The sequence below is a fragment of the Pecten maximus genome, chromosome 18 (genome assembly GCF_902652985.1).
Source record: "Pecten maximus chromosome 18, xPecMax1.1, whole genome shotgun sequence".
NCBI lineage: Eukaryota > Metazoa > Mollusca > Bivalvia > Pectinida > Pectinidae > Pecten > Pecten maximus.
In genome coordinates, this window is record NC_047032.1 from 17366923 (window position 1) to 17391872 (window position 24950).

The window sequence follows — 24950 nt, forward strand, 5'->3', positions numbered from 1 at the left end:
AATAGGTAGTGCAATGAGATGAAAGTCCCTGGTAAGGTGAAAGAACAAAACAATTACACGAACATTCCAGGTAAATTACAGTCTCGGTACTGAGAACTCATAAATGTATTATATATACCACAGTCAATGAATAGAATGACTAATGCCTTATACTTAATATTCTTTTTGGAGATATTGACAAATATAGTCACTGTTCTTCGTAAGAGATGAATCATCCTTGCTGCAAATTCCCAAAGCGAGAGCCTTTGTTACATATAGACAATGTATCCTTCAAGCTATGCTGTGCAGGGCATCAACATGAAAAATTGAGTTTAAAAAATACTATCAGGTACATGTAGCTTTGTATGAATTGTCAGCTTAATGATTTAAACAATCCCAGGAAATATTACGTGTGATGTATATTGACATCTTAAGGAAAATAATAGGTCTTTTGCAATGATAGAAAGCAAATTGCTAAAGACCCATAAGGTTAGTTGTCTGTTGCTTTGTCCTCCTTGCGTGTGCGGTTTGATATCACAAACTAAGTTGAATAAATTTATATTTTAGTGAACTCGACAGTTACTATATTTATAGCCAGTTCTACTTCTACGATAACTCCTACAACCACCATCACCACCATCACCATCACCACCACCACGGCAGCACCAGTATGTAACGATTACTTGATCATGTCACCGGTAGGAAATTGTTAATATGTTTCCACTGAGTGGAATAGAGCTATGGTAGGACGTATACAATTTTATTGTCTTAATAATGGAATTTTTTTCTTTCTATATCTAAACTGATCATAATATCTCGTCGGACAAATTACGCATATGACATTTCATTTAAGCATTAATGTTGAAAAGTTGACATTCATTTTATTGATTAAGCATTGATGGGACTATTTTAGTTTCATTCCTATATGAAAGAAAAACTGATTTACAAACTTAAACGCGTGTAAAAGTTCACGTTGTGTTAAAGTAAGAAAACCTGAAATGGAAGCTAATCATGAATTATAATAAATATGCTGTTTGTTTCTTTCATATAGGCATGAAACTAAAAAATACAAATCCTATAAAAACCGTTAATATATTTTAGTAACAATGTAAAAGACAAAACTAAAATATGCACCAATACAATAATCTAATTCAGATTTTTTTATTTACAAATTTAAATATCCCTTGCGTAGTCTCTTGTGTGACTTCACTGTTGTTAAATCAGCTGGTTCACGCAATTTCAGTCTCGAGGAAATTCAGTCATGAGAAGGTCTCGTCACTTTCGAAAGAAACATGTACGGTTATGGAACGATGAATAAAATAGCAGTTTAGGGGATATATTTTTTTTGCTAAACACAAATAAATAAGTAACCAATGATGAACTACGAGAGTGTGACAAGTGTCAGTGGAGTAAAAACAGCCTATCTTTGTTAAATGTCGTTTGGTTACATCCTGCGTCATGACCAGTGGTAATAACCAATGGGGATGCCAAACAAAATTTAAGTTAGTTGAAGTTACAGTTCCGCCGGAGAACACACGCGCCAGGTATTTGGTTGACATTCTGTTGTCATAAAGGTTGGTCGCAAACTTCATGCAAGCTGACAAAATTTTATTTTTAATCTCATTGTTCTATTTGTTCGCTTTATGTTGTAAGATGCAATAAATATATTACAATATTTAAGTTGTTAGGGTTCGCTTTTGTTTACAACTTTGAATGACAGCAAGGGATATACACTGCATGGGCGTATACACAATAACACTTACAGTAAACAGGGATAAGGTTCATGAAAAGTTTCGCTTGCTGGCGGGTTGCCAATTATTATCTAGTTAGCGGAGTTTTTTTTTGTAGAAGGCTGAAAATATAACAAAATGACGAATCAGAAAGCAGCATTCTCAGTACAAACAGCAAAAGCATAATTATAAAGAAACGAAAAGATTCCACGCTGTTCCAAAATATATTAGTACAATGTGTGTTCCGCCTGTGCTCATTTTTAACGTTTCATATTTTGTTTTAGTTTGATAATTAATAATTACATATCATTGTTGCAGTATCGGGGTTCTCAAAGGGAGCATCATTAGTGGAGTTTCAAACGGATGAGGAGGTGAAGTTTGTCATGCGATATCTGCCGACACGTGTTTATATGTGTACTCCTTAACCGTTTCTAATGTATTAACACATATCCGTTGTTATTTCGCTAATTTCTTTCTAACAAATGAGATAAAATGAAATCAGTACTCTTCAATGTTACCATGGTATCAACGAGATTCACTAGAACCACAGTATTAGACAATGGGAGTTTAATCAAGTGATATAACAAGGCATCGCGAAACTATACTAATCTATACTATGAAATTATCATGCATGGCTTGAAAGTTGTGCTTCGGACAAGGTAAATATATCTTTCAATGGGGGATAACTCTGTAAAAACGGGAGCAAGAGTTACGGTTCTTGCATACGGCTCTCCGCCTTGTTGTGGTCTTGTTGTGTTTGAAGTTTGATAAAATTTTTCATGCATGGACTGAAAGTTGTGCTTCAGACAAGGTAAATATATTTGTTTTAAAGGGAATAACTCTGTAAAAACGGAAGCAAGAGTTACGGCTCTTTCACACTGCACTCCGCCTTGTTTGGGTATTGATGTGTATGAAGTTTGATGAAATTATCATCCATGTTTTAAAATTATGCTCCGGACAAATATATTACGTACGTTTCTAACGTACTTACATATCATTTTATCTAAAGGAAACAATAAGCTTAACATATCTCAGTATTTTATATTCTTCATATCAAACCCCATATTGATGAAAAGTTAAGGGACAAATATGTATTTGACGCTGTGGAAGTAGCATACTTATACTGTTTATACAAGGAATACATATATACAGTTTTTTTCAGTTTCAGCTAGAAGTAACATAATACCGGACATAAGATGAATGATGCGTACGAGTGGGTTGTACTCGGTAATGATGATTCCTTCGATACATCGATGAGGATATGGGCTAGCGAAGTACGAATTTAAAGGCCTCAGGCGTGCAGATGTAACCGAGAGTCAGACGACTTCGAAATGCTGCACTGCACTTGCACCGGATATAATCTTCTTTTTTTTTTTTTATATATCTGCGAGAATTTGTGTAAGTCATCGATTAGTCACCAAAATATGACTTTTAACAAAATAATATATACATGTATATATTAAAACATTGAACATTTGCTTTTTGAAACGAAGTGCTTTGATTGGTTATTTTGAGAAATAGATATGGTTTAACTTAATTCAGTTAAAAATGATGGGTTAATATTATGAACAAGTGTCGAGATTCTGAGGAAGTTAGATTACGCACCCATCGTTTCAGCGGATCTGTATCGCGTAGATTTCTGCAAATGATCCCGCTGTGCACATATACTGACACCACACCAACTGTAATCTAATGCTCCTTTTCACCAGAATCCCAGATGTTAAAAATGCCACAGCTTGAGTTTCGGTGCTTTCACCTCACCTTGAACTCTAGCTGGCGACAGATTTAACGTTTTTTGTGTATCTAGCGGAAATATCAGTAAGATTATATTTCATAACATACAAACATGCGTTTTAGTGTTTCGACAAAAACCGTGTTGTTTTGCAGATGTCAGGTTTAACTTGATAAGGATTTTATCACTATACAGCATTGTCCAGGACATGCTTTTAGTTTTGATATTCTTTCCTTATAAACAGATATTTTTTTATCAAAAAGAAATTGACATTTAACATTGAATTTAAAGAACAACGGTAAAGCACATTTGTTCTTAAATGAAATATCCAAACGAAAACCTAATGGTGACGTTATTTTATTTGTAACTTGACATAAAATTTGATGCAATGATTTGTATCGTGTTTAAATAGTTGAATAGTAGAATAGATATATTTTTTGTCAAAAATGAATTTACATTTAACATTTAAGTAAAATAACGGTAAAGCACAATTGCTCTTAAATGAATTATCCAAACGAAAACCTAATGGTAACGTCATTCTATTTGTAACAAGACATAGCATTTGATGCAATGATTTGTATCGTGTTTAAATAGTTTCAAAGTAGTAAACCGCCAAATCAGTGTAATCTACGTTAACAAAACATGTTCGCATCATTGATATAAGGCTTATTGAAAAAAGCAATTAATCATTGCGTCAAGTTTACAATTCGCTAAACGCAGTTTGAACTGCCCAATATTCATGACTAATGATAATTATTGGATGAAAATAAAACTCATACAGGATGAATTTAGTTTAAACATATTTTATTGGCAAAAATGACAAAGGAATTAGTCAGCAAGTTTTACCAACTTATAAACGACTTCTCCCGTAAAATTAACAAAATAATAAACAATAACATAGTCACATGATGGTATATACAAGAATATTCAATTCAAAAATGTGATAAAGAAGAGAGTAGAAAAAAAAATTGAGCATTTTGGATTAAGTTGTTATTTAATTATAGGAAAGTATAGGATGAATTTGCTAAACAAAATATACATTATATATGTATGCATTTAGCCATGTCTTCGGGACACTAGATCCGTTAACATTATCCTGACAATGGGCGGAATCGATATTCCCGATTATACTGAGCTTAAAGCAGGAGTAATGACTACTTTTTTAGAGACTCTGGTATGTCCCGGTCTGGGGACAGAACCAAAAGCCTTCCTCATTAGGATGATCCCTCTAGTTAACTAAGGTCGTGCCAAGAGAAACACAAGGAAGAAGATAATTGTTTTGAAACATGAGAAATTATAGTACCCCTGGATTCAGTCGCTTCTGCGAAGTCTTGCAATGTGGTCCGCAGGTACAAATCTTACGCGACGAAGTAAACAAAACACATTTGATAACTTGTAGGTCCTGAACATTTTATCTTTAAATAATATACCAACAAAGAGCAGTAGTAGTGGACAGAAATGATTGATTTATAGGATGATAAACGAAGAATTATTATAATCCTACAGGAATCCCAATATATATGTCTGAGATCTATATAGCTCTATATATCACTTCAACTATTAACACCAAGTACTCTAATCTGCGTCATCAATTTACTCTATTGGAATCTTCTCGGAAATATTCAAACTTGATTAAATGAGGACGAAATTTAAATAAATATATATATTTACATTGATACCGATAAACAGTACATGGATAATACGAACAGACGTTACTGAGGTGTAAGCGTCTTCTGTACTAGGTCAAATTGGGGTTATGTTATGTTAAGGAAAAAATATGGGAGCTTGCACAAGCGCAAGTGTATCAGTGTATAGTTTCCAGAAATAAAGTTAATATATATTATACAGATATATCATGGGTATATGTGCAATAGTCCAGAATATTTGACACGAGGTACTGGTAAACGATTTGGTTTGTTTGGCTTGTTTTTGTTTAACGTCCTATTAACAGTCAGAGTCATTTAAGGACGTGCCAGATTTTGGAGGTAGAGGGAAGCTGGAGTACCCAGAGAAAAACCACCGGCCTACGGTCAGTACCTGGCAATCTCCCCACGTAGGTTTCGAACTCGCTTGAAAGGGCAGGACTAAATTCCGAAACGTCACAGGTATTCAATAGTTCGCACGTGACCGTGCAATAGTCATTTCAGACGTGCAATAGTTCAAAATATAGCTTAAGCGTATAGATAAGGAAAATCAAATGCATTATGTAATAAATATATAACGTGATGGGATTGTTTATGTTGGTTGCCTTTTCCTCGAGATCAGAAGTCACACCGAATGCCCAGAATACATGCCATCGAATTAAAAATGTACTTCGTGTACAGTATGGTTAGCTGTTATTTGTATACAATGCATGCTGCCTTATAATTCAGGAAATACTGACTAAGTAGAAACCGGGCGCACCAGGAATGATGCAAACGATAGGATTTTTTGTCAGCAATGACGAGATCACCGATACATCTGTGAGGCCATGCGATAGCGGGAAGCTGAACAGAGGGACATAGAGATGCAGATGTACTCGAAAATCGGACGACTTTCGGATGCATTACTGCTTTTGTACCGGATTTAACCTTTTCTAAATGTTCGAAATGGAGTGTTAGTCGTCTCTTTTGGATTAGTTTTTATCTTTTTGACAACCTGAGGGATTCTCCGGCCATTGAACAATGACATATGTCTCACAAGAAAGGATGCTATTCAACAGGGCTTTTGAAATAACAATTTTGTACCAAAAAGTAAATGTTAACGGTCGTAAAAAAACCATTTGCAAAATGATATAATTAATGTTTCTTGGTTTTCATGGTAAATACTCAAATGTGATTGGTCGAAAAATTCTTTTCATTCTTCTATGAAAGAAATTCCGAGAATGGCGCGAAAAATGTGACGTCACAATACGACAATTGACGTTGCGTATTGATTTGAAAAAAAGAATCCCATTTAAAACCAGTAAAATTGTACATAAAACATGTTTTAAATTAGAAAATCAAAATAATTATAATTTATTATTAATTTTGTTTGCAAACTTCTAGCGGATTCTTACAGAAGTTTGCAAACAAAATTTGTTTCATACCCCGATGAAACTAAAAAAAAATGACATCAACGCTTAAATACGATATTAACAGTCAAACTAGCAAAATACAAAAAATTATACAAAATGTATCCTTTGTGTCAAACAGTGTAGACACAACATAGGTCCTGTAAACAGTGTTCCGTCATTGGAATGTACGCGTTGCCACAATGCACAACAATGTATCGTTTACATACAAAAGTTAATGGATCACAGTGTGGCGCAACATTGATGTACATGTGTTGACTTTAACTGAAATACTTTCGAAAAAATACATAGAAATGAACATTTTCTGCGGCGAATGAATAATTAGACAGGATTTAAGCTGACATTCCAGTACTAAGAGTCATTTCTTTTGGCAAACCTAGCGAAAGAATAATTGGTTCCCGAGAAATCATGTGACTAGAAATAAATTAAAGCCAAATGGGAACATTATTAACTCCAGTCCCCACAGATTGTGAAGAAGATATTTGTAATAATGAAGACTTACTGGCTTTTGACCGTTTTGGTTTTAATATCAGTGGATAGAAAAGTACTTTCTGACAACAATGATTCGGCGGAAGTATACGAGGAGAACAGTTCAACTGTCGTTGACCTTTTAAACAGGACTTACATTCATATCAATAAAAAGATAAATCAGCTAGAAATTCAAGTCGATCAAATCGAACATCCCAACTGTGACTGTAACGCTACAGTGGTTACAGAGGTCAAACGAGAAATATCTTCGGACCTGATGAAGTTTTCCAAATTGCTGTCCGGATTTGAAAATGAAATTCGCCTATTGAAAAATGATCTGTCAGATTTACGGGAGATGTTTGCTGGCGGTAAGATACTGATTGGTGTATACTAGACTGTAAGTATGTACACTGTAAATATCATACTCGTAGAATACTATTTGAGATCGATTATGTCGGTATATATTTATATGTATACATGTTATCATAGAAATCATTTTTTGTATCAACTAAATGTCAGTATAGAGAATGTGGTTAAACGTCCTCCAAGTAGTGGCTTTCGATTTAATATTATGAATGCATTAAGCATTAAAACATCGAATGACATGTCTGGCTATTAATAGTTTTTAGATTTGAAAAGATGGTATAAACAGGGTTTATCATTCCTGCAGATTCGGCGAGGGCATAAGAAGCTAAGCTAGATTTTTGGGGACTCTAAATATAAACCAACAAAACATGTCAGATTCAATCGTACAAAAACACAGCCAAAACATAAACCAAATATTTAACTCTCTTTATTAAAGTTATTTGAGACCGAGTTACAAATGCCGTTTCATTCCTTCAAACAAATTATGACTATGTGTTGATAGTAACAGTAATTGTAAGCAGATGTGCTATTTTAGACTGTCGCCTCGTATAAAACGTATGGGAATATATCCTTGTTTTATGTCTTGTTTTATGACTTAGTTGAACAAACCTGTTTATTTTCCAATTCAGTAAAAAATATTATATCGTATTCGAATCTGATCTATTTTACCATTACTCCGCCGTGTTTCATTTACTTTACATCAACAAAATACCGTGCAATGATACGTGAAAAATCCCATAACCTGTTGTTACATTTTAGACAACTCAGAGGCCATAAAAGTGATAAGCCATACATATATGTGTGATTGTGTAATATCATGCTATCACTGAAAAAAATGGCTAATGAAACATATTTGTTATATATTTGTTAGTGAATATATTGATTTAAAATCTTCATTGATCCTTTTATAGGAGATATAGAGGATAACTAACAGTGTATTCAGTTATACCATGGATATTTCACGAGTTGGGCCGCGGTGGCAGAGTGGTTAAGGTGTCCCGACACTTTATCACTAGCCCTCTACCTCTGGGTTTTGAGTTCGAAACCTACGTGGGGCATTTGCCAGGTACTGACTGTAGGCCGGTGGTTTTTCTCCGGGTACTCCGGCTTTCCTCCACCTCCAAATCCTGGCACGTCCTTAAATGACCATGGCTGTTAATAGGATGTTAAACAAAACCAAACCAAAAATTGGGCTAATATTTTGATATTTTTCTCGAGTATTAGCTGCACGCGTGAAATATATTTAGTATTACTGAAGAAACTGTCATGTATACATTTTAATTACATTGTTTAAAGGGACATTCCTTGGTTCAAACGCCAGCTATGTGTTGTACAGTAAATCTTAAGATTTTTCAGTAAAGGAAGCTTTCACTCATATTTATGATAAACTGTGGTGGAAAAATATCATATTTGTACAGAAAATTCGCAAAACTCTTCCGCTCTGCATCCGCACAGGAATATTCAGCCACGTCTCTAACGCTTCACTTAAATATTACTTGACACCGCAGACAACCGTACACATATCACAGCATAACGAGAGATGTTGTTGTGATTGTGATGATAAACCCACTTATAGCCCGTTTTACCACAATGACTTATGTTATGATAACATGCATAGCTAGTTAATTAGTTAATAATATAAAAAAACCATTAAAAATATTACACACAAACATGATCTTACTCGTGCACAAAACCGCATAGATATGCGCACCACAGGCCGCAAACATGTTTGCCGTGCTTACAACCTTACATAAATGTAAATGAATGAAATGGCTATATATATAAGACAAATACACTATATACTTGCAAAATTATTTAGATTTAGTGTCTGTGATTTATCAGCTTGGTTACAAGTGTAACTTCGAGTGGAACTTCATTACGAACCTGAAGATTTGTTAAGTTGACTAGCAGTATATCCCTCAGAACTTTCCGTAAGCAATGCCAAAATGCCTCGTTCGACTCGCTATCGCGGCCTCCTTTGTTCTCTTCCATGTTTCCAACTAGTTGCCGATATGTATATGATTTTGATATGACGTTCGCTATCTTGTCGTATCCAGTTGATCGCTTACTGTGGAGCCGTGTACGCCATTTTCGTTTCTGTTCGTGAACATGTCCGCGCATGCTCGTATTGATAGTCGTTTGCGGCGATTTACTTTCGCACTGTTGGTCGAAGTGACATTTTCAAAAAAAAATATTTCTAAGAACTTTGGGTTACCTTTAGGCTTTGAGCGTTGTAATACAGTTATTTTTATAACTTTTACTAGGTGAGAAAAATACAAGATTCCCATTTACTTTTGTTTTTATAGCATAATATAATTTCAATGACGGAATGCCCCTTTGAGGCAAAATATACTAGGTCAGCATTTGATTTTACTAATTGTCTTTTACAAGCAGTGTTTTGATTGGTAAAATCAGACAAAATGTGATATTTTCCACCAGTGAAAAATGATCACTTTTATATGATGAATAGTTTTTGATATTCGATTGGTATAAAAATTATTTCAAAAATGTCGCTGATTTTGTTTTTCAATTAATTACAGCAAGCACTACCACGACCACTATAACTACAGTTACACCACGAGTTTGTGAATATGGCTGGATCTCATCACCGGAAAAGTGTTACTTTTTCTCATATGATTCCGATAAAAGAGAATGGGCCCCAGCAGTTGTGAGTTTTAATGATATTAATTTTGCTAAGAGGAAATTTTATTTTTGATTTAAACATATTTTTATTTGTAACTGAACTTTACAAAGGGATTGGGCACAAGTTATACAACTTATATAAAGCCCTTTCCCGATATAATTATACATAATCATTACAACAAGATGGCATATTTACATATTTACATATTTAAATTGAGAGAGAGAGAGAGAGAGAGAGAGAGAGAGAGAGAGAGAGAGAGAGAGAGAGATACATATCTATATATATCCACCCAAGTAATTTAGATAAGAGCTAATCCGATGCCGACACTTTATCACTAGCCCTCTACCTCTGGGTTGCGAGTTCGAAACCTACGAGGGGCATTTGCCAGGTACTGACTGTAGGCCGGTGGTTTTTCTCCGGGTACTCCGGCTTTCCTCTACCTCCAAATCCTGGCACGCCCTTAAATGACCATGGCTGTTAATAGGATGTTAAACAAAACCAAACCAAAAATTGGGCTAATATTTTGATATTTTTCTCGAGTATTAGCTGCACGCGTTTAATATATTTAGTATTACTGAAGAAACTGTCATGTATACATTTTAATTACATTGTTTAAAGGGACATTCCTTGGTTCAAACGCCAGCTATGTGTTGTACAGTAAATCTTAAGATTTTTCAGTAAAGGAAGCTTTCACTCATATTTATGATAAACTGTGGTGGAAAAATATCATATTTGTACAGAAAATTCGCAAAACTCTTCCGCTCTGCATCCGCACAGGAATATTCAGCCACGTCTCTAACGCTTCACTTAAATATTACTTGACACCGCAGACAACCGTACACATATCACAGCATAACGAGAGATGTTGTTGTGATTGTGATGATAAACCCACTTATAGCCCGTTTTACCACAATGACTTATGTTATGATAACATGCATAGCTAGTTATTTAGTTAATAATATAAAAAAAACATAAAAAATATTACACACAAACATGATCTTACTCGTGTACAAAACCGCATAGATATGCGCACCACAGGCCGCAAACATGTTTGCCGTGCTTACAACCTGATATGTACCAAAATGTACATAAATGTAAATGAATGAAATGGCTATATATATAAGATAAATACACTATATACTTGCAAAATTATTTAGATTTAGTGTCTGTGATTTATCAGTTTGGTTACAAGTGTAACTTCGAGTGGAACTTCATTACGAACCTGAAGATTTGTTAAGTTGATTAGCAGTATATCCCTCAGAACTTTCCGTAAGCAATGCCAAAATGCCTCGTTCGACTCGCTATCGCGGCCTCCTTTGTTCTCTTCCATGTTTCCAACTAGTTGCCGATATGTATATGATTTTTTGATATGACGTTCGCTATCTTGTCGTATCCAGTTGATCGCTTACTGTGGAGCCGTGTACGCCATTTTCGTTTCTGTTCGTGAACATGTCCGCGCATGCTCGTATTGATAGTCGTTTGCGGCGATTTACTTTCGCACTGTTGGTCGAAGTGACATTTTCAAAAAAAAAATATTTCTAAGAACTTTGGGTTACCTTTAGGCTTTGAGCGTTGTAATACAGTTATTTTTATAACTTTTACTAGGTGAGAAAAATACAAGATTCCCATTTACTTTTGTTTTTATAGCATAATATAATTTCAATGACGGAATGCCCCTTTGAGGCAAAATATACTGGGTCAGCATTTGATTTTACTAATTGTCTTTTACAAGCAGTGTTTTGATTGGTAAAATCAGACAAAATGTGATATTTTCCACCAGTGAAAAATGATCACTTTTATATGATGAATAGTTTTTGATATTCGATTGGTATAAAAATTATTTGAACAATGTCGCTGATTTTGTTTTCCAATTAATTACAGCAAGCACTACCACGACCACTATAACTACAGTTACACCACGAGTTTGTGAATATGGCTGGATCTCGTCACCGGAAAAGTGTTACTTTTTCTCATATGATTCCGATAAAAGAGAATGGGCCCCAGCAGTTGTGAGTTTTAATGATATTAATTTTGCTAAGAGGAAATTTTATTGTTTTTTAAAGACTTATTAGTTCAATGATTAAATATTTTGACCATCATTCACATAAAAATGTACCTATATTTGGTTTTATTTGTTACAATATTTGTTTCAAACCTAGAAAAAAGAACTGACTATAGTTACCAAAATGGTCTATGTTTAACCTTAATATTAACGACATTAGCTTCACTACACCACTGGCAGCAGCCTTTCAGAAGCGAAAAAAAAAAAAAAAAAATTAAAAAAAAAAGAAAGAACATATACAAAAAAAAGCAGGGGTAAAAACCTCATTAAGACGTACAAGTACAATTGAATGCAATCTAGATAAAGTGTCATTCATTAATCATTAATTAGGACCGATGCAAGGAAATGGGAGCGAACCTGGTAGAGGTCAAAACGGATAAAGAAGCTCAATTCCTTGTAGACAACTTTGCAGGTAACATTGGTGAGTGTGTTCAATATTGTAATCAATAACGCTTTTAACAAAATGCAAATACAGTAAAATTTTATGTATACAATATCATGAAAACAATTAACAGAATTGATGTAATATATAAATATAATATTTATCAATTTAAGTCAATATCGTGCGATCAAACAAAACTGTAATTTAAATTATATCATGATGATGTTTGCTACAATTTCCATGATTAGTTAAAACGCATCACGTGACAGGGATGTAAAACATCATATATCCTTATCGTGAGGGAAATAAAACTTCATTTATTACATTTTTACCAATGAAATATCAAAAATTATTCATTCTATAAAAGTGATATTTTTCACTAGTGAAAAATATCACTTTTGCTGATTTGACCAATCAAATTAATGATTAGAAAATACCAAAATAATTGACCAATCAGAAAGCCCGACATATATGTCAGCACCTGGACAGGGGAAACTACTTTTTTTTGTTTACAAATTATCGCTGTAGGCCTAGTTAGCACACGGGGTAGGTTTTTCGTTGATAAAAAATGTAATAAACAGAATATCTAACAGTGTCTTCAGCAATACCAAATATATTTCACTCGTGTGGCTAATATTTTGATATTTTTCACTCGTGCTGCGCACTCCTGAAAAATATCAAAATATTAGCCCCACTCGTGAAATATATTTGGTATTACTGAAGACACTGTTAGATATCCTCTATATATTACTGAGGCGCGTGCCACCATTGTGACCCCTATATTCTGTTGTACGGAGTTCTCTCCCTTCCAGCTGTTCAGAAATGGCAGACAAACAGAGACGCAAAATTTTTTCTTCATTCTAATGTGCAGAAATATATAAAATTCTGCAAAACAAGAATGCACAATAATTACAGTAAATTACAGTAAAAATAATTTTGCTTCCTTTTTAAATAGGTCAATTTTGTTTTATTATTTTCGGCTTTTGCGAGCAATGTAAATATTAAAAGGAAAGTTAACGCATACAAGTTTGAAAACAACTATTTGTTTAAAGGTCTATATTCACCAAAATTCAGTGCTTTCAATCACACTGATTTACTGCATTGATATGATGGACGTCTTACAATACAGATAAAACGTGATGTTTGGCGGAACGTTGTTTTAACTTCAACTAAAAGATGAGAGTGTATATTTGAAGTATCTAATTTGCAGGTTTTGGTATATGTCTACCGAAAGGCATGTATCAGAGGTATCGCATTAGGACATCGACTGATTTGATATCAATTTCATTGAGTAAACAATCTCAAGTACTATTAAAATGTATTTGTTTTATTTTGGTTTAATTCTAATAACTAATAAATTAGAATATGTGTTTATGAACAACACCAGTCTACGGTTGTATTGATACAGTCGACATTGCAAATTTTCCAAAAATCCAGTAATGTAATGGTCTGGAACTAGGAGCAAGGGTAGTTTGAATCCAAACACCATTAATAATCAGTCTATATTACACGCAATAGTTACTTCTTATTTGATATTGGGCTTTATGCTTAGTTAGGAATTGAATAGTTTATATTTCTTTTGTTACTAACAGGTCCCTTTGATTGGGTATACACTGGACGGAGGAGGAATGATGAATACGTTTGGGTTTTCCTCAGCAACGATGAGAGAGTGGATACATCTGTGAGGTCATGGGCTTACAATGCACCATCCGGAGAGACTTGCGGGTGTGCAAAGAAAGCGAACAGATTTCTGATGCAAGACTGTGTATGTAACGGATACGATCTCTATTTCATCTGCGAAATTTTGCGCTAGGAACACTCTGCTGTGAATGCCTTATCTTAAAAGTGAAGTTTTCCGCTACACATGGACATATCTGTTAAAGAACATGAATGTGTTGAACATAAGAAGCTTGGCATTAAAATTGGTATTAATATATAAATGTGTTGTTAATTATTTGTAATTGAGCAACTAAAAATGAAATTTTCCTCACTAAAATTAAAACTGGTAACTTGTTTAAATGAGCTCCGCTCAAAATATTCGAAGACGACGCCGTCTTCGCGAAGTCGAACGTCACCGCTGAATAATAGATTAATCATTATCGGTCCTACCCTGGATTTCGTAGGTATGCTATTACTGGTTATTGTTATGGTAAATGTTCATTCTGAGATCTATTCATTCAAGACACCGTGTATTTCAACAAATATTTCGGAAACCGAGCTGGAGTGCTGAGCAATATGTATTTCACGTTTGTCAGTGTGTTTACACGAAATGTCATCAGTTTACTGACAAGAGACAAATGTTGCAAGATGATTTTTTTTTACATTTTTGTGTTTGGGATAAATATATTCGTAATAGTGGTAAGTGGAATGATAAGAAAGTGTTTATTCGTTGATTTTTTTTCTGTTGGTACAATATCCGTACCGAATGACACCCAACCAAAATGGAAGCTCTAGGCTTAGGCCTATGTTAGATGCCGCGACCGTTTCATTCAACGACTACGATTAGAGACAGAGATTTAACCATTTTGTATTGCATTTGTTCATTGTGCGGTGTGATAAATATAACTAAACACAGCAGCGGTGTGATAAATATAACTTAACACAGCGGCGGTGTGATAAATATAACTTAATAAAGGGGCGATGTGATAAATATAACTTAACACAGGGGCGAAGTGATAAATATAACTTAACACAGCGGCGGTCTGATAAATATAACTAAACACAGCGGCGTGTGATAAATATAACTAAACACAGAGGCGATGTGATAACTATAACTTAACACAGTGGCGGTGTGATAAATATAACTTAACACAGCAGCGGTGTGATAAATATAACTTAACACAGTGGCGGTGTGATAAATATAACTAAACACAGCAGCGGTGTGATAAATATAACTTAACACAGTGGCGGTGTGATAAATATAACTTAATAAAGGGGCGATGTGATAAATATAACTAAACACAATGGCGATGTGATAAATATAACTTAACACAGCGGCGGTCTGTTAGATATAACTAAACACGGCGGCGGTGTGATAAATATAACTTAACACAGTGGCGGTGTGATAAATATAACTTAACACAGTGGCGGTCTGATAAATATAACTTAACACAGTGACGGTGTGATAAATATAACTTAACACAGCGGCGGTGTGATAAATATAACTAAACACAGTGGCGGTGTGATAAATATAACTTAACACAGTGGCGATGTGATAAATATAACTTAAAACAGTGGCGATGTGATAAATATAACTAAACACAGTGGCGATGTGATAAATATAACTAAAGACAGAGGCGATGTGATAACTATAATTTAACACAGCAGCGGTGTGATAAATATAACTAAACACAGCGGCGGTCTGATAAATATAACTTAACACAACGGCGGTCTGATAAATATAACTAAACACAGCGGCGGTCTGATAAATATAACTAAACACAGCGGCGGTGTGATAAATATAACTTAACACAGCGGCGGTGTGATAAATATAACTTAACACAGCAGCGGTGTGATAAATATAACTTAACACAGCAGCGGTGTGATAAATATAACTTAACACAGTGGCGTCGTGATCAATATAAGTAAACAAAGTGGTTACAAGCATGTGGTAAATATAAATGAACACACTGGCCAATATAGCTTAAAGCGAGCTTCACGTGATAAATGAGGCAACCACTGTGACTATGTGATAACTATAGCTATTTGAACCGCTGTTTATCAGGACGTTAAGCTGACTTGTTCCGTTTAAATCATATATATATATGTGTGTGTTTTTATCTAGTCTTACATGTATATATATATATATATATACATGTAAGACTAGATAAGAATACAAACCAGAAAATCACAAGCGCCTTTTCTTACTTTCAGAGCGAGCTCTGCAGGTGATATCACCTGAAGAGCTTGCTCTGTAAGTAAGTGAAAGCGCTTGTGATCTTCTGGTTTGTGTTTTGATTTAATTTTATGTATATCCATCGCAAGGACTGTATTTACTTTTAATTATATACATGTATATATACATAGTGCTTTAATTGTGCCGTGATTAGTCACATGAGTAGAATAGGGTATTAAAGCAAGATGGAAACATGACAAATATCCGAGTGCAATTGAATTGTGTATTTTTTCTTTACATGGAACGGTATAATGTTATGACATTGATACTGAAATAAATATAATAACTTTTAGACGTATGATCAAGTTGTCATAACAGGGCATTTTTATGATAAGGATGACAAAAAACTTAGGGCATTTGATAACAAAACACGGTGGCTGGTTAAACGATAAATAAGTATATCAAAACACTGCAGTAAAGAGTTAGTTTATTGAAATAAGGTTTTCATGTTAGAAATGCAATTAAACACTGTGTTCACGTAATCGATATAGCAAGTCGCAGATAGATATGACTTCAAATGAAATTAGAGCAAATTTATTTATCATTTCTATCTTAATCTTGTTGGTTATTTTAAAATTCAGTAAAAAAGAAGATTCTAAATAACAAGCTTTGTCAATATCTGTTTATAGTTTACGCATCTATAGCCAGTTACGGCCACGGCTTCGTTGGTTGTGTTGGCATCTTGCTTCATGTTTACCGGGTGCACACGTGTAGCTATTGGTCCAAATCGAGTTCACATAAATTCGGGCGGTGTTTTAATACCTACGGATTTATAGCACGTGAACTTCACATTTTTCGATGTTAAATTAAGGGTTCCTGTATTTTTGTATTACAGATTGTATAGTAATATCAATCTTTCCGAACCCCCTTTTTTTTTAAATATCAGTCTTTAACGCTCTGTATTGTTTCGCTTGGTTTTCTAACTTCTTATTTGATTTCAATATTTTGTTTTCCAGAAAAATCAAAAGTAAAAAAGACACAGATAAAAGAAACATCTGTACAATATGTATTGTTGTAACTTAGATTTCGCGAATTTACCTCTTCAGACATAATCGCTAATACATTATTTCTCTGATTTAGAAATGCTATAAGCGAATGATGAGCTATTAGAGGCATGGAGCCTTACTCTTATAATGTTAACTAATAGCTTGGTCGACATTTGTATGAGCTATGTGACTATAGCTCTTAAAAGCATACCCAAATACAGGCTAATTACTATTTAGCACATGTAGTAAATGACTCTCTACGTGTCTTATCGCGAAAATAAATCTCACGCGAAATAAAAGTGATTTACAATAGTTTTGTTTTCATTGTTTGGCACATTTGTATCCGTTACCTAATCATAATCAAATGTTTCATCACATGTGTTTTCTTCATTAAAGTCTGCCCGATGTCCGAGACAAATATACGATCCATAAGCATCAATCCAAGTTCGCGGGGACTACGGAAACATTCCTTATGTGATTTAGTTCGGAGAGGTCGCGGACAACTGTCGCCGAATATTATAAGACTCTTTCATATGTGTATATGTAGGATAGGGATATTCCACCCGAGGGGTCACAAAATGTGGTAAACCCGAGGCTTGCCGAGGGTTTTACCACATTTTGTGATCCCGAGGGTGGAATATCCCTATCCTACATACACACATAATGAAAGAGTCTTTTTCTCTCATATCATTACCGAATTTCTGGCGAAAGTGCCCCTCAGCCATCCATTTTCTTCAATTTTTTAATTTCTTTATTTGACGTTTTTACTAAATATACTTGTGATATTCTGAAAGATCATACCCTATTTTGACAAACTATGTTTGAACACAAATTTCATTCATTTTGTGGTTAAGTGATGAACGAATGAACTATTCGCCGATAAAAATTACCGTAACTTGACCGACTTTTACGTGGCCGTGATCAAATTGTCAACATCCGAGAAAAAGAAGTTCTATCAACAATACTGAAACCCAACGCTGAAATGAGTTTTCCAACTTCACATATAATTTGATTTGCACCTCGACATATTTAATCATTTCACAGAACACACTGTACTTTTAAATGTCAAGTCAATTTTTTTTATAAAATACTACGTCACTGCATGACGTCACGACTGTCATTGGAATTCCATTCATAGTTCAAGGATATTGAGAGTGATGTCGATCTCGATCGCCATGACGCGGCGATGTTTCGTGGCTGGTAATTTTAAATTCACTGTGATTTTGGCAACTTCGTGTGTGAACCAGCGAACAGTGACTCTGTACGAGTATTCGATCTTTTCTGTGACATAGGATTATATGTGTTTAACCGGTTGTCTTGGTGGAATGACGAAGGTAGGTCAGTCGATAGGCTAACGATGATCATATTGAAAGGCTAGGATGGCAGTTAGTTTTCATGGTTACTCTACACAAATATAGACTCTGAGTTACAATTAAAATAAATATTTTTATATGAACATCGAGGGGTGTCATTTTTACCGAATGTTCGTTCATTCAGTTACTGACAGTACAGTACAGTACAGTAGAGTAAACAAATTCCAGGGCCCCCTGCTGACGCAAACGGAACCATTTCATAGGTTGTGACGTTTGACATTTTCTTTTTTATATTTTTTTTATGTATGGCTTTTATTTTACTTCCTGTCATTTCCAGGTGATTGTGTGTGTTTACATGTTTTTAATGACAAATGACAAATCTGTCGGGTAGGCAAGTCTGTATTGTACTGTAACTGTTACAACAGGCTTGTAGGCGTAGTCTAACTGTTTGTTACAGTAACGGAGTTATACATTGTATGTTCGCTCAGATGAAATGTCTAATCGTTTAACCGTGTAGCCCTATTGGTTTACTGCTGATATGATATATATTTATCTAAGAATGTATGTATTTTTATAGTTAAGTCCAACGTTTCAAAACCGACACCGACGAAAAGGACTGTCGGATGTGAACACAAGCAGACGACGTTGTGAGAGTTGTCCCCCTTGAACGCAGATTAATCCGCGCGCGTGAAATGCTATGTAAGATAGATTTATCTTACATAGCTATCTTACATGGGCAAACTCTATCCAACATGGCGAGATATGAGAGAAATTGATTTCCAAGGCTCAATTATGGACCAGGAAAGCTTCACCAAAGCAAATTTGATTAAAATGCCTAAGAAGGCGCATTGCATTTGATCATTATACCGACACTGAAGCATATACATTTTTATTACATTTTTACCAGTGAAATATCAAAAATTATCACTTTTGCTGATTTGACCAATCAAATTAATGATTAGAAAATAGCAAAATAATTGACCAATCAGAAAGCCCGACATATACGTCAGCAGCTGGACAGGGGAAACTACTTTTTTTGTTTACAAATTATCGCTGTAGTCCTAGTTAGCATACGGGATAGGGTTTTCGTTGATAAAAAATGTAATAAACAGAATATCTAACAGTGTCTTCAGTAAAACCAAATATAATTCACTCGTGTGGCTAATATTTTGATATTTTTCACTCGTGCTGCGCACTCGTGAAAAATATCAAAATATTAGCCCCACTCGTGAAATATATTTGGTATTACTGAAGACACTGTTAGATATCCTCTATATATTTTTTCTGCAATCAATTTCAGTGTTGAGAGTTAAGTATCAAACAAAAAATACACAGGTTTCCGTAATCGGTAATTTCGACCGGAGGAACAGCACGTGGTGACTTCTTCTCACGGGCTAGGCCCAGTCCTTACGGTCGAATTCTCAGCAAAACGCAAGTACTATTAATTTGCCCTACAAGCAAAGTAGACGTAGATAAAAATCCAGGTCTTGTCAAGGAAGGCTTTAAGCGATATGCAGTATATACATCAATCAATCGGAGTGTTGTACTCAATCCGAGTTAAGACAGCTCAGGCTGATTACGCTATAACTGACCTAAACAAACCGAATAACAATGGAAAATGAACGCTGACCACCTACCGTATTTTAATTAGGCAATAGTAAAATATACAATTTATCAAGACCTACGATGAGTATTTTGTTGACACATTATGTTTTCAGGATAACCGTTACATTTTACAAAGGTTTTTATGTTATCGGAACCTAAGATTTTATTTCAGGTTAGCCGATAACCGAGATTTTGGGATTATCCGAGTTCGAATTAACTGTTATTGTTAAAAAGAAGGATTTTGGCTGAAAATGTAATTCGAGTTAAAAGAGATCTTCGAATTATCTGATTCGGGCTGAAAAGGTTTGACTGTAAATTAATCTATGAAATCACAAATCCCTTAACAGACGTCATACTGTACTATTTATATGTCCATTATAAAGGGGACTCATTAATTAACAGTAGTTATATTCCTTTCTCCGTATAATTAATTAAATATGACTACCTAACAGACATTACTATATTGATTTTTCTCTATAGTACACAGGACTTCCTAGAACGTCATATACGTTTCCATAATTGCACATACATGTATATTGAAAATGCCTACCATCTGAGAACCGCCAAATGATAATTATCACACGTAGCATACGACAAATTAAAAAGAAAAACAATAGATCCATTTCTGATGTGTGCTCAATTTATTTTCTTTATTTCGTTTCCGTTATTTAAGGCCAACAAAGTTGACTCCAGTATTCGTCACCAACTACATGTATTTACAATAGTGTTACATAAATGTTAGGTAACCTTTGTCGCGGCAGTAGATGACTAACGCGCAATCTCACAGATAAAGAAGAGGCTATACCCGATACAAACACAGTCTAGCATTAAGAAATCGTCCTCTGTATTCGTACATCCACAGGTCTGGTCAATCTCGTCGTCTGGTTCTCCAACAGACCATGACCTCACAGAGGTATCTACTATCTTGTCGTTGCTGGCGAAAACCCAGTTACCTGCGTCATTCCGTTTACGTCCGGTATAAATATATTGCCCTTGAAATGAAATGAAACATATGAAAAAAACTTCACATATTATCATCTTGCCGATTTTGATAGGACATATTTTTTTTCTTTTCTTTTTATAATCTGTTATATTGCTTTTATTATTAATGTGCACAATATAAATACCCCTAAAGAAGATCTCATAAAATTTTCTGCTGTGTTTCAAAATCGAAAACAACGTAGTACATCAATAAACAGTGTAACGATACAGTGCTTGTCACAAAGACACATTACACAGGCTATGTTTTTAGTTTAACCAAAACTTTATACATATAGTCCTTACCAAATAACTCATAACGAAGTGATTTCATTATGAAATGACCTTCTGCGTCCGTTTGGATTTCAACTAACTTCGCTCCCTTGGAAATACAATGCTTCTGAAGAAACACGAGTACATATTGAAAAAATTAAAAACAGATCAAATAGGAAATGTCACGTGTCTGAAGTCGCTTTAATTTACAATTCAGTAGTTATGTCAGACAGGGGCATGATGTACCCACATACAGGGGCCGGAGGTGTATTACCTTCATATGGAAGTTTGGAGTGTGGTACCTACAAATGTACATATGGAAGCCTGAAGTGGAGGGCAGTCGTGAAGTACCTACATACACATATTTTAAATGTACGTACACTGTACTGTAAATATCTTACATATTAAGATTTAAATGTTGAACCTACATATAGCGGTGTACGTTTAAAATCTCCACATGGTGGTTTGAATACAGAACCCGTATATGGAAGTTTTTAGTGTAGAACTAACACATGAGTTTTCATTGCCGAACCTACATTTGGGAATTTTACTATGGAATCTACATATCGAGAGTTGACCTGTAGTACAGTACTATGTAATGCAGGTCTGAAATGTAGTAACAACACATACAAGTTCAGTGTAAAACATGCATTACAATGCAAGGAAGTTCGAAGTGAAATACCTTTACACGAAGGTGTGACGTCTAGCATCTTCATAATAATCATTTTAGGGAAATCACACGTAGAAGATATGCAGATTTAAACGAGTATATGATACCAATTTTAATTCCTGCATCTATGGATTTCATTATACTATACTAATGGCTGCTAAATGCTTGTCCTTGTAACCTTAAACCCTGTAGCAAATTTTAACGTATATTATATTGTACCTCTTGAAATACATTTCTATTACAATCTGCAGAAGAATATAAAATATAGTTTTTTATCAATAATTATGGTCGATATACGGCTTTAATGACCTGAAAAAATATCATCAAAGGTTGATGATTTTTTTTATAGTTGTATTAACCAAAATCGAAAGATTTTGATAGTTATATACAATGTAAATTACTGTTTCGATTTTTTTTAATAAAATCATACAATCAATGCAAGTAACACTTGTGCATGTAATGATAGAGACTGATTTGTGAAGCATTTGTAAATATTCACGGATATCTTCTAAACATCACAGAAAAAAATAGCCAATGCAATAAAATGCATTCAATACAGTAAAACATGTTACCAACATGAAACGTATTTACTGTACATGTAAAAGTAATGGTTTCAGTTGGCTCTTTTTATGCTTAAGGTCCGAAAACAACTTCTTGATAATGTATCTACCGTTAGCGTATACTTTGGTCGGTAAAATAAGTATTTATCTTCAACAATTTGTCAATTTTAAGTGGATATGAATCCATGAACACACCTTCAAGGGTCTCCCTTTCAATACGCATTAATTTGTTTTTAAATTATATTAGAGGTTTGGTTTATTTTGTTTAACGTCCTATTAACAGCTAAGGTCATTTAAGAGTTAGAAAAACCAGACTGTTATTGGAGTCAAAAGTAACCCATGCTTTAAACGCAAAAAGCGCTAAAATAAAGATTTTGATCGCCAAAGTACTCACAATTGCCGTAGACAAATCCGTGTTAAAAGATGGATCCAGAGACATAGTAGCACTTTTCGGGGGACGTGATCCAACCATCGTCACAGTCCCGTGGTGTATTGGCGGCGGTGGTGGTGGTAGTAGTAGTTATTGGGGTTGTAGTAGTAGTAGTAGTAGTACTGGCTATAAATAAAACGAAGAAATGTAAACGTATATTATATAAAAACCGCTTTACAAGTAGATGAATAGGAAAAACACAGAAGACTCTCTCATATAAAGAATACCCGGTCTAATTATCCTTGTGCATTTTGTTACTATGATTATTCAAAATTGTGTACTATTTTTTGAACGCATGCGACATAAATTAATTGATCATTATTAAAGACACTTCGTGAGGGTAATTTTTATAGGCGCTAATTTGATTTTTTGGGGAAATATTCGATCTAAGTAGAATGTACTTCAACAGTAAAGAATGAGACCAGCTATTCATTAACTGAATATTTCAGGAGGAAGACGTTAAAACAGGTACAGGTATTGTCAAAGAGAAAGCATGCATCTGACAATGATTGTTTATTATCCTGTCATAGAGACAGTCCTACATAAATGAATGATGCTTTAAGGTACAATGAGGCTTTAGGATGCCAAACCTCTAACGTGTTTGAACCATTGATGAAAGTCTATTGAAAAAAAGTTCTGTAATCCTGTTATCTAGTAACTTTGGGTGTAAGGATATGTCGTATTATCTAAATGTTCGTGTAAGCAAATAAGCGAGCAAATGGAACAAATAAATTGTTAAGACTTATGAAACCGTGATATTAAAAAATGTAAGTTAAGAGTTCAGTATCCTCATAGCAGTTTACATCAATGATATGTTAATCATGTATTTAACACAAAGGGCCACTCAAAATCACATCTGAAAAAAAAAAACTATTTCTCTGAACCACAGAAGCATCTAGAGTTTCGCGTTTCTTGGAATAAGTTTACCAGTCGAATATGCACACAGGAATGCTTATTTTTGTGATATGTTAAAATCGATTTATCCACTACAGAACAATTTCTCAGCAATTTGAAGAAGTCGTTATAAACCCGGTTCACTTTCTTCATGACATAAAAAACACACAAGAAGTAGATATCGTGTTTGAAAGCATTGAAAGGTGATCTGTGAAGGAAAGCAACATCCGCCGGTATTAACACAAATTCACACTTGTCAAACTGTGGTCTACACTCAAGTTACTGAGAGATAAACAAAGTAGTTTGCTTACAATAAGGTAATTCTTATTGTGTAATTATATTGCTGATGCTTCGGGTAGGTATTTTTTTTATTCATATGACATCAACATGTGCATTTGGCTGATATCGCCTTGGAGGTGTCTAAGCAAGAGATCGCATCTGTGATATCGTCTTCAGATATAATAAATGTGTTTAAAATGTTGAATGCCTCAGCCTTGTTGGCATCGTCAATATACTGGCGCCCTTCATAATTGATACCAGGAATAGTGGAATTGGAGAGATAAGCGTCGAAGAGACTGGACTATTTTCTATCGATCTCTTTTATCATGTACATTATGAAGCTAAGTAGAAATTCAGTTGTGAAACCTTTTTGACGCGCACAGTTGACTCATTGATCAAAGCAACGGCTGTATCAAACATTCAAGCCTTCCTTTGTAATCGTACACATTTACAAATGAGTTTTCGAATAGTGGTACATATCCAAAGAGGGTCACTCTGTCTTATAGTCACATATCTACTGGGAATGCATTCCCTGAATATAACGTCAGTAAATGCATCTTTAACGTTGACACCCAACAGACATTTCTTAACTTATCTCAAATTGATTATAATAACCACGACTGGAGAGCCATATATGACGTTTGATTGAAGG

At 34.6% G+C, this 24950-nt stretch overlaps 1 protein-coding gene across 2 annotated transcripts; it reads left to right on the top strand.

The window, feature by feature from the left end:
- The first annotated feature begins 6629 nt into the window (after positions 1 to 6629).
- LOC117317087 lies at positions 6630 to 14355 on the top strand. 2 transcript variants are annotated; one of them, XM_033871874.1, is made up of 4 exons: positions 6630 to 7329; positions 9868 to 9995; positions 12364 to 12454; positions 14008 to 14355. In XM_033871874.1, the coding sequence occupies exons 1-4, from the start codon at positions 6984 to 6986 to the stop codon at positions 14226 to 14228; spliced, it is 786 nt and encodes a 261-aa protein (XP_033727765.1). In that variant the 5' UTR covers positions 6630 to 6983; the 3' UTR covers positions 14229 to 14355. The 2 variants fall into 2 exon arrangements, 1 of the variants encoding a protein (XP_033727765.1); XR_004530091.1 differs by lacking the exons at positions 6630 to 7329; positions 9868 to 9995 and adding an exon at positions 11025 to 11980.
- Positions 14356 to 24950: the final 10595 nt, after the last annotated feature.